This window comes from Hemicordylus capensis, chromosome 3 (assembly GCF_027244095.1).
Source record: "Hemicordylus capensis ecotype Gifberg chromosome 3, rHemCap1.1.pri, whole genome shotgun sequence".
NCBI classification, from domain to species: domain Eukaryota; kingdom Metazoa; phylum Chordata; class Lepidosauria; order Squamata; family Cordylidae; genus Hemicordylus; species Hemicordylus capensis.
The window spans coordinates 297542388-297554344 of NC_069659.1; the positions used below are offsets into that span (position 1 = coordinate 297542388).

The 11957-nt window shown below is 42.2% G+C and overlaps 1 protein-coding gene across 1 annotated transcript in view; it reads left to right on the top strand.

Annotated features, from left to right (window-relative positions):
* RYK (receptor like tyrosine kinase) overlaps positions 1–6463 on the top strand; it is a 102987-nt gene extending 96524 nt beyond the window's left edge. Inside the window, exon 15 of the mRNA XM_053307651.1 lies at positions 4787–6463. Within this exon, the coding sequence (XP_053163626.1) occupies positions 4787–4862 (76 nt within the window). The 3' untranslated portion in view covers positions 4863–6463. The remainder of the gene's footprint in view (positions 1–4786) is intronic.
* Positions 6464–11957: the final 5494 nt, after the last annotated feature.

Below are 11957 nucleotides of genomic sequence, written 5' to 3' on the forward strand. Positions count from 1 at the left end.
TTCAAGGTCTTTTGGAACTGCACCCAGGGCGCCAATTACCACTGGGATTATTTTGGTCTTCTTCTGCCACAGCCTTTCAATTTCACTTTGTAGATCTTTGTATTTGGTGATCTTTTCTATTTCTTTTTCTTCTATTCTGCTATCCCCTGGTATTGCTATGTCGATTATTTTCACTTGTTTTTCTTTCTTCTCGACTGCAGTTATATCTGGTGTATTGTGTGGCAGATGTTTGTCTGTTTGTAGTCGGAAGTCCCATAATATTTTTACATCTTCATTTTCTTCAACTTCTTCAATTTTATGGTCCCACCAATTCTTGGCTACAGGTAGCTTGTATTTTTTGCAGATGTTCCAGTATATCATCCCTGCTACTTTGTCATGCCTTTGTTTGTAGTCAGTCTGTGCGATCTTTTTACAACAGCTGATTAGGTGGTCCACTGTTTCATCTGCTTCTTTACAAAGGTGGCACTTGCTGTTTGTTGTTGATTTTTCGACTTTTGCTGCTCTTATTGCATTTGTTCTTAGTGCCTGTTCTTGTGCAGCCAGTATTAAACCCTCCATTTCTTTCTTCAAGTTGCCATTCTTAAGCCATTGCCAGGTCTTGGGGATGTCTGATTTTCCACTTATATTGTGCAAATATTGACCATGCAGTGGCTTATTTTTCCATTTTTCTGCTCGGTTCTTGACTTGTTCTTTCTTGTAGGCCTGCTTTATTTCATTGGTGTTGAATAGTTTCTCGTTCTTGACCATTTGAAGTGCATCTTCTTCACTGTCCCTTATATATTCTTCAAGGCCTCTTTTCTCCTCCTCTACTGTTTGATGGACTTGCAGCATTCATCTTCCACCTGAGCTGTGAGGGAGGTAGAGCCTATCGACATCACTGCGGGGGTGCAGAGCATGATTGATGGTCATGATTTTCCTGGTCTTACGATCTAGCCTCTCTAGCTCTGCCTGGGTCCAGTCTATTATTCCTGCAGTGTATCTGATAACAAGTATAGTCCAGGTGTTTATGGCTTGTATGGTGTTCCCGCCATTGAGTTTGGACTTGAGGATTTTTCTAACTCTCCTGATGTATTCACTTCCTATTTTTTCTTTTAACTTCAGTGAGTGCGATGTTATCAGCCTGGAGAATGCCCAAGTATTTGTAACGTTCTTTCTCTTCCAGGTTCTTGATGTTGCTTCCATTGGGTAGTTCTATTCCTTCTGTTTTTGTCAGTTTTCCTCTGTTTATTATTAATGCAGCACACTTGTCTAGTCCAAACTCCATTGCTATATCGCTACTGAATATACAGACAGTGTTTAGCAGTGATGATGATGATGATGATTACGATTACGATTTCTATACCGCCCTTCCAAAAATGGCTCAGGGCGGTTTACACATAGAAATAACAAACAAATAACTCTGTCCCCAAAGGGCTCACTTTCTAAAGAGAAACGTAAGATAGACACCAGCAACAGTCACTGGAAGTACTGTGCTGGGGGTGGATAGGGCCAGTTACTCTCCCTCTGCTATATTATGATGGAACATTTGTTCCAGTAGTAAAACACTCTTCTACAATAATGCTCCTCTGTATTGCAGCAGTAAGAGAAATGTGTGTAGACCATTTAGATGTCAAAACTGCATGTTTACATGGTGATATTAAGGAGTTGGGTTGTGTGTTTTGTTTTGTTTTTCTGTTTTGTTTTGGGCCCAAATCCGAAATATCCCCGTTTTTTTCTTTGTTTGAAACCAGCCAATCCGAAACACCCCAATTTAGTTCTTTGTTCGAAATTGCAAAATCCGAATCCAAAACGTTTTGGATTTTAAAAAATGGCCCCAGGGAAAAACTAGTGGGTGGGGGTGGTAGTGCCCAATGGGTGGAAACTTCCACCCAAATTTCAGAGGAATTGGGCAAAGGGCTGGGTTTTGGTGAATTTTTGAAGTATAGGATTTTTCCCTTAGGGAAGAATTGAGGTTTTAGCAAAAGTATAGCTTCATGTTGGGGGGAAAGGGGTGGCCCAGAGCAGAGTAGGGTGGGTCGTAGTGCCCAGTGGGGGCAAGGAAGCTGCCGGAAAATCAGAAGGCTGATTTTTAAAGATGTAATGGAGTTTGCATGTCTATAAAGTTCTTCCCCATAGGGAATGATGGACCTCCATAATTCTTGCCCCATAACTGCACTTGGGGGGCACCAGGGTGGCCCAGAGCAAGTGGTGGTGTAGACCACAAAGGGTGCCAACCACCCCCATGGGTTGCTAACCCATGGGGTACTGGGTTCTGTTGTTTCTGAGATGTTTTGAGTGTAGATTCAGATTCTCTGGTAGCATATGAGAGTGGATTCATGGTTTGTCATTGAAAATCTCATATGCTACCAGAGAATCTACACTCAGAACACCTCAGAAACAACAGAACCCAGCGCCCATGGGTTAGCAACCCATGGGGGCGGTTGGCACCCTATGTGCACTACACCACCACTCACTCCTGGCCACCCCAGTGCCCCCCAAGTGGAGTTATGGGTCTTCTGAAACCTCCATTATTCCCTGGGGGGGGGAACCTTAAGGAAGCGTAAACTTCCAACAATTCCTAAGAAATCAGCCCTTTGTCCTATTCCTTTGGAATCTGGGTTGTGGCAGGCACTCCTTGGGGCACTGCCACCCAACCCACTGTTTTGCCCCTCAGGCCCCCTTTCTGTCCCAAATCTGCCCCAAAGACATGTCAACTTCAGAAATTCTTTAAAAATCAGTCCTTTTCCCAATTCCTTTGGAATCTGGGTGGTAGCAGGCACCCATTGGGGTACTACCACCTGAACCACTCTTCTGCCCCCAAAGTCCCCTTTCAGCTCCGAATCCACACCAAATAACATCAACATCACACATGAACAACAGCAGAGCTTGGGAAAAAATTAGGCAGATTTCCAAAGGTCATGCACATCCACATCCCCCCTGCCCGAAATGCAATTGATCTACACACAACAGTGTGAAACAACAACAATGAAATGCACACTGCCCCACTGGCCAGTGAGGGTAAAATTTACCCTTAGATTTGCTTTAAAGGAATAAGGAGGCAATTGCCAGCAGATCAGCCCATGCTTTCGCTGGCCAATCTGCGGGCTGGAAGGGCTGGAAATTCAAACAGATGTCAAAACTAAAAATGGAGACTGAAGGAGAAAGACTTTCTGCAATTGCAAAATGGAGTTCCAAAACAGCCGAAACAACAAAACATTTTGTATTCGAAACAGGGACGTTTTGTTTTGGCTACAAAATTTTCTGTTTTGAGCACTGGGTGTTTTGTTTTGTCTACAAAACAGCCGAAATGGCCTGTTTTGTTCACAAAACGTTTTGTATCCAAAACAAAACGCACATCCCTATTAAGGAGGACATTTACACTTATGTATGTACTTATTATTTTTTATATGGAGCAACTGCAAGGATTTGAGGAACTTGGTAAAGAGAGACTTTTGTGTAAACTCCAAAAGAGCATTTATGGTCTAAAGCAAGCAGCAAGAGCCTGGAGTACAAATTTTAATCAGTTGGTAGTTAAACAACTGTGTATTCAAGCAAAAGCTTCTTATCTATATGCAAGGTTTAGAAATAATAGATGGACTTATAGACTAACGGAGGTTTATGATTTTATTGTTTTTAAAAACAGAGTAGATGGCAATGGAATTGTAGAGCATTTAAGTAAAGAAATAGTAGTGAAGCAGCTGGGGAACATTTTTATCTCAAAGAATACAGACAGAAAGAGAACCAGATGGAGGATATCTTCTTAATCAGAAACAAAAGATCTTTTAGAATGTCTTGGTCTTACAGATGCCAAAGAAGTCAGCACTCCAATAGAAGCTAACTTCTTGAAACAAGTTGCAAACAGAGCTTCTTCCAAACAGTGGGCAATACAGGAAAGCAATTGGGAAACTTCTATATATTGCCACAGTAACAAGACTAGACATTGCTGGAGCTGTGGGAATTTTAAGCAGGAAAGTGAGTGCACCCACCAAGAAGATGTTCTAGTAAGAACTAATCTGCTAACTTTCCTTTCTCTATAATCCTAATTGATAATTACCATCCTCACAAGTTCACCCATTTCAGCCTTAAACATTCACACATCTGCCATCTTGAATTGGACTACGCCTTTGAGGCATCCCTATGTGTCCCACTCCCTACACCTGTACCAAATTTGGATCAAATCGGTTAGGTGGTTCACAAGTTAGCCCACTTGTGCCTCAAATGTTCCTGCATCCACCATCTTGCATTTGGGTGGATTCACAAACTATGCCATTGAGGGGTCCCCATGTGTCACTCACTACAACTGTACTAAATTTGTTTTGAATTGATTAGACGGTCCACAAGTTAGCCTGTCCACAGTAGCTCACTTGTGCCTCAAACTTTTACACATCTGCCATCTTGAATCGGGGTGGATGGCATCACAAACTGCACAGTTGAGGTGTCCCTACAGCTGTACACAATTTGGTTCATAGATATTGGTCCAGGCATTGTGAAGTTGATGGGGAACACACACACACACACACACACACACACACACAGAGCCAGGTGATCTCATAAGCTTATTTAAGGAAAGTAGGCTAAAAATGTTTGGATTGCAGTTTAAAAAAAAACAAAAACTGGGTAGGTACAGCTCATCGAAAACTTAAATTGCCAGCAAGTAGTAATCCTAGACTAGTGGGTTATGTGGATGCAGACTGGGCAGATGACAGAACAGATTGTAAATCCACAAGTGCATACCTGTTCTTTTATGGAAATGGAGTGATTAGTTGGTGCAGTTGAGAGCAAAACATTGTTGCTCTTTCCTCTACAGAGATGGAATGTGTCAGCCACTCAGGCTTCCCAGGAAATGCATGGATGCACAACTTATTGCAAGACTTTGGAGCTGATGAACCAAAACCAACTGAATTGTTTGAGGACAATCAAAGTTGTATTTCACTTTCACAAATGGAGAAGACAAAATCCAGAATAAAGCATATTGACACAAAATACCATTATGTATGTGATGTACAAGAAAAGGGTCCTGTGGAGTTGCAGTACTGCCCAATGGAGAAGATATTAGCAGGTGTATTCACAAAGCCATTGCCAAGAGATCATCTCCTTGATCAGTGCTCGGACAATGAGGAGTGTTAATAAGAATTATAAAGCATTGCTCTTAGTACTGCAGGAACCTCTTCTGGCCACTAGAGGCATAAGGAGTTATGTTAATAAATCTTTCTTGGTCAATTAAGAGTCAGAATTGTTCAGTTGGTGTTGAAGGCTAGTGCTTCTTTGAGTATGTTGTTAAATGTCTCAGATGATTAGTTTCATAATAAATATTTGTTTTTTTGAACTCAGCCTAATGTATCCAGATAATCACTTGGGGACAGAACTTCTTTACCAGCCACCAGAGCATACACAGCTGCTTGTGGGTTTTAATGTATCTCCTCAAACCCCTCAACACAGACTTCCTATTTGTGCATAAGTTGGAAGCTGCTAATCTCTTTTTACATATTCATATACAGTGGTTCTATTGAAAGCATGAGATGAAATTTGAATTATTAGGAGTTTGAGTTAATTTTGGTCAGGATCATCGGTGCTCTGGCATAGTATTTCTGAGCCACTAGTTCATAGATGAGACATAATCTAGTATGCAACATTTGAGCTGACCAGTTGCATGCAAAAGCTAGTTTGCAGAAGCTTCACCTGCACAACTTCAGACAACTGATGGGATGGGAATCGCATGTGATTATAGTGCAATGTGTCCATATAGAAAGCTTGCATGTCAAGGAAGCAACTAGGCTAGAACCCTAGTCTAGTGGTGTGGTACTGCCCAAATACAGGTTTGCCATCTCAGTGAGTATTAAACCTGTGTTTCTAGTGTTCTGTGACTCTTATTTTTTGACATTACAGTATTAGGCTGCAGAGCTGAGCTGTTGCACCAACACAGGCTCAGGAACCAAGTTGCCAGTTCTAATAGCACTATAGCCAATCGTCTCATGCTACTGGGAAACCACCCAAAGCAGGAACAGCAGTAGCTACCCTGTGGTGGTGCTGCAGCAGCAGTCTGTTTGGTGTTGGAGAAGAAACATGGTCCCTTCCTAACTCTTCATGAGGCATCTCATGGGCCTTGGCTTCTGCCAGAATCATGGGAACCATCTCGGACTCCAGCAGAAGGAGAAAGAAGTTGGTTCTAATTCCCTTTATGAAGACAGAATGCCAGCAGTAACTGTGTTGATGTATTCATTCCATTTTGAATCAATAAGGTTGGGCCTTTTTTATGTTTCCACTGAAAACTGACGTGTGTTTTGTTTTGTAACTGGGAAACATTCTTCATAGTGACGAAGTAGACCTTTGCACTCCATACATCTTTTTCCCCCGTAGACAGCATTAATACCGGAAATTGTTATAGCAGAGTGCCTTAGAGAATTATTTTAGTCTATTCAACTAGAGGAAGCATATCTATTTGTTGATTGATGGTGTTAGAATAAAGAATATTCACAAGCTGTTGTCCTCCATTCCTTTCCCATTTAGGAGCTATGTGACTGTTAACTGGATTGATGAATATATCGCATATACTACTATTTTTATTTCATTGCTATTATTATTAATGTTTACAGTTAGTAGATATGATTGGTAACTGATTAAACTGCAAGGAGAAAAGTACAAGCAAATTGACAGTGTTCTCACAATGGAATTGTATAGGATTCTCCAAAGGACTAATGCTGTTGAACTTGTTCAAAAATTAACCTGGTGTTGGGGTGAGGCAAGGTGAACTTGACACCAAATTTTTCAGGATGGTCAAAACCCAAGTGGACTACAAAGAGCTCCAAAAGACTTCCTCAAAATTTGGAGGCAAGCTGGCAAATGAGGTTCAGATGTAACTCTGTAAGAAACTGTGATGTCCATACAGTGAGGGAAGAAATAACAACTTCATGCATAGACTGATGTGGACGGAGCTGTAGTAACAGACTAAGGAAGAGATCTTTGGGTGATGAGTTGCTCATTAAAGAAAAAGTGCTACATGCAGAGGTGAAACGGGTAAGTTCCATGTTAGAGATTGTTAGACAAGGGATTGAAAATAAAACAGCATGTTATGATGCTGTTTGGTCTCGCTGTAACTGAAGCCCCTTGCTTCCTGAAAAATTGTGTGAATACTCACCTCTCAATCCTGTATAATGTCATTATTTCTCCCAGTTGCTGCTTTGGATTATTCCCCACCCATCCCTTCCACAGGTTACGGCTTTCTCCTTTCTGGTTTGGTCACATGGGTAATGCCAACCACTCTGAAATCACACAGTGAATGAGCTGGTGTCACCATGATGCGCAGCCAATCAGGTTTGTGATTACATCACTGAGGGAGAATGAAGTCAATTGAGACTGTGGAAAGGACAATAATGTGAATGAGCCAATGAACATTTTTGCAAGCAGTGCCAAAAAGTATCAAGAGAGGCAATGCTGTGTATATTAAAGTGATTTTTTTTTAAGTACAGGAACTGTTCTCCCCACCCCCAAAGGTAAGTTTTGTTTTGGCTCAGCCTATGACTGAATATCAAGCAGCAGTTGCTAAGTTCTTGTGGTGTTGTCATTACATATGAACAGCCCTGATGGATCAGGCCCATCCAGTCCAGTATCAAGTTTCACACAGTGGCCCACCAGATGCCTCTTAGAAGCCCACAGGCAAGAGGTGAAGGCATGCACTCTCTCTTGTTGTTGTTCCCCTGCAACTGCTATTTAGAGGCATCTTGCCTCTGAACAAGTTAAAGAGCAGTATCTGGTCCCAGTATCTGGTCCCAGTATCCTTGGGGGACCCCACTTCTTACTTCCCGCCATTGTGAAAATTGTCTATTCCTATCCTTTGTTTCCTATTCTTCAACCAGTTACCTGGGGATGAATGTCCCCTTATTGCTGTGTGCCTCTTGGACTGTATCTGCACCTGTGTGACTGGTTTGGATTGTATCTGCACCTGTGATTGACTTCAGTGGAATAAATCTGATTCATTCCATATTTATTAAATCATACCGTAATGGGATATTCTTATTTTAAGTAGGTATGATGGAACATGGGGTAACTTGGCACTGCGACATATTGTAAGCACTGTGATCATGTTTGTTCTGGCATAGATTGTGTATGTTAATTGTTCATTCCATATACAACCAGGTCAGTGACAGATTAATACAGTTTGTGTATATATTTCTGTGCATATTCAGCATGCAGCTTTCATCTTTACATTGGTACACACATAGTGGTAGGTAGAACACAGAGGGTTACTTAAGAGAGAAAGTTGTTGATTAGGATTCTTTTTCTGGTAGGAAGCCAAAAGTAAGTTTCAGAGTATATCCTTTATCTCTCAGGTTCCTTGCTTCTACATCTATGGCTGGGCTTCTCAAACTTGGGCCCCCAGATTCATAGTGGAAGTTGTAGTCCAGCAAAATCTGGGGATCAGGAGCAGGGCCGGATTTTCCTAGGAAGCAACAGGTGCATTGCATCGGGGCGCCACCTACTGGGCTGGGATGGTGCTGCTGCCGATTGAACTTGAAGAAAAGCAACAACAGTCTGAGTGTGCTGTGCCCTCAGCCTGAGCTCCGACCCGCTCCTTTGTGTCCCGCAGCACCTGCCTGTCTCTTTCAGGGAATCTGCATACTACAAGTGGATTGCAGTTTGCAAAGATAGACAGACTAAGCAGAGGTGGGGGGTGGACTTGGCTTCCCTTTGTTCTGCTCAGTCTGAGTCAACAAGTCATCAAGTCAAAACAAAGGGACTCTCTTTGTTTTGCAAAAGGACTCTCAAACTTGACCAGAGCCACGTAGAAAGAGGCTCTCCTCCCCTCATTTGCTCTCTGGGCTCTAGACTCTCACTCTGTACATGCACATAGTCACTCCTCACCTCATGTGTGAGGGAGGCTCTTCAGATCAGAGTGAGGAGAAAGGAGACATGATGGGGAGCAAGACCACAGGAACAGTCTCATTTCAAAGAGGAAGCATCCTTTATCATTGTTATTTCAAAAACAGTAAGCAAAAATGGAGGGGTGCTTATGGGGGATGTATGTTTTGTGAAATGGGGAGATACCAGGCATGGAATCACTCTGTGTCTGTGATTCTGGGGATGGCAGAGTATTGAATGCAAAACATGCAGTGCCTGTAGAATCTAGGGCAAAAATGCAAAAATGCAGTATGTTTTAGTTGCTTAATGCAGTATAATGTTCAATTTAATTTTCAGTATGATTATTATTTTGAGTTAATTGAGTAGAATTTACAGGCATAGGTAGGGACTATTTTTTAAAGGGTGAAAATAAGGAGCAAGGACTACTTGAGTGTTTTGCTTGCCTGCTTAATCATGAATGTATGCACAAAACTGAGATTAATTGGCACAAAGAAAAAAGCTTGTGTGTGATCTTGTGTAAGTTTCAATGATGAGATAGAGGGGAGAGGAAAAAGGATTTTGTGAAGGTGGTTGTTCATGCTGGCCAGTGAATTGCTGTGAAATGAATACCTTACTTATATGTTACACCTTAGTTTAAAGAATATACATACGGATCTCTCTCTCTCTCTCTCTCTCTCTCTCTCTCTCTCACACACACACACACACACACACACACACACTCCTCCTTCAGTTCTGGACATGTAAAGGTAAAGTGCGCTATTGAGTTGGTGTCTACTCCTGGTGACCACAGAGGACAGAGCCATGTGCAGTCTGAGATAATGCCTTTCAGCATCTTCCATGTAGCATATGTATAAATGTGGTGTAGTGGTTAGAGTGCTGGACTAGGACTGGGGAGACCCGAAGTGCCATCCACTTCAGTTTCTAACTATCCTGCAGGAACTGGGCTATATAGGAACACATATATCCAAACTATTTTATTAGCACATATAATTGTGCTTTCTTAATAGTTACAAATGATCCTTCATTTGAAGTATTTATAGTAACCTATAAGTAACAGAGCCAGCGTGGTGTAGTGGTTAGAGTGCTGGACTAGGACTGGGGAGACCCGAGTTCAAATCCCCATTCAGCCATAAAACTAGCTGGGTGACTCTGGGCCAGTCACTTCTCTCTCAGCCTAACCTACTTGACAAGGTTGTTGTGAAAGAGAAACTTAAGTATGTAGTACACCGCTCTGGGCTCCTTGGAGGAAGAGCAGGATATAAATGTAATAATAATCTGTAAGGGACAGAGGAGCCATGCAATTTCATAACCCCATGAGAAATGAACCTGTTCTTCTATATGCCATAAATAATATAGCTTGAGAGGCAGATACTTACCTCTTCTCAGCTATCCTGGAGACCTTACTTCTTGTAAAGTCAGAGCCAGAGGTAGGGGGCTGGAGGTGAGTTATAATGTTTTTGTGTGCCACACTGTGCATGGTGCATTATTTGCGTGTAGGAACACAGGAAGATAGGAAGCTGCCATATACTGAGTCAGACCATTGGTCTATCTAGCTCAGTATTGTCTTCACAGACTGGCAGCAGCTTCTCCAAGGTTGCAGGCAGGAATCTCTCTCAGCCCTATCTTTGGAGAAGCCAGGGAGGGAACTTGAAACCTTCTGCTCTTCCCAGAGCAGCTTCATCCCCTGAGGGGAATCTCTTCCAGTGCTCACACATCAAGTGTCCCATTCATATGCAACCAGGACGGAGCTCGCTTAGCTAAGGGGACAAGTCATGCTTGCCAGCACAAGACCAGCTCTCCTCCTATTGTATCAGTTTGAATCTGTAACAGACATTTCCATCAGTTCCCCCTAATTGTCCTTTCAAGTGGCAATCACAGAAGCTAATGACAAAGGTGTGCTATCCCTTTAAATGCCACACACCTTGGACGGTTCTAAGCCAGGCCTGCCTTCTGACAGCTGGGATGGATTCTTCAGCCTTGAATTTTTCAAACAGGCTTGGCTGCTGTTCCCTGATGGCTTGCTTGAATTCTTGCAGTCCTCAATCTGGTCTCTCTTTATTTTATTTTATTTTATTTATTTATTTATTAGATTTATATACCGCCCTTCCAAAATGGCTCAGGGCGGTTCACAACATGATAAACAATTAAAACAAATTAACTATTAAAACTGGGTAGCCATTCCCCAGGTCATCAGTATCTAGCCAGCAACGACTCTCTTCCCTGGTAAACTGACTTCCTGAAAGGGAACAGGCACCTTAGCTCTTTGCCTGCCCTTCCTCCTTCAGCTCTGACTCCATCTTCAGCCTTCTTCCTAAGACTTCCGTCCCATGCAGTATCTTCCACCCAATCTGCCTGAAACCCACTAGGACCGGGGAGACCCGAGTTCAAATCCCCATTCAGCCATGAGACTTGCTGGGTGACTCTGGGCCAGTCACTTCTCTCTCAGCCTAACCTACTTCACAGGGTTGTTGTGTGGAGAAACCTAAGTATGTAGTACACCACTCTGGGCTCCTTGGACAAAGAGCGGGATATAAATGCAAAATAATAATAATAATAATAATAATAATAATATAATAATAATAATAATAATAATACATAATTATATTATATACAATGTTATGTACATAATTACATAAAATTTTTGTGTATTAAATTTTGAATACACACTAATTGTATTTCGAATTTCTATTCTTCACGATAACTAAGGGCGCTCAACAGAGTGTTGCATCTGGGCGCCAGATCCCCTAGAGCCAGCCCTGATCAGGAGTTGGGAACCCTCATCTTTGGCATTAATTGCCAGGGCCCAGATGACTTTACAGATCACCGGTGGGGTTGTTTCTGTTGTCTGGCATTTTTACTGCCAGCCAGCCTATTTTAGTCTATCTGTAATTCCTTCTGCCCCCTCCCACTGAAACCTGGACTGCCATCACTGACCAGGGCCCAGAATACTCTGCCATACATATCCCTTTGTCTCCATGTTCTGTTTTCTCTGTCTGCATTCCAATAGTATGTATGTATGTATGTATGTATGTATGTATGTATTACATTTATATCCCACTCTTCCTCCGAGGAGCTCAGAGCAGTGTATATTCTTATTTTTATCCTCACAACAACCCTTTGAT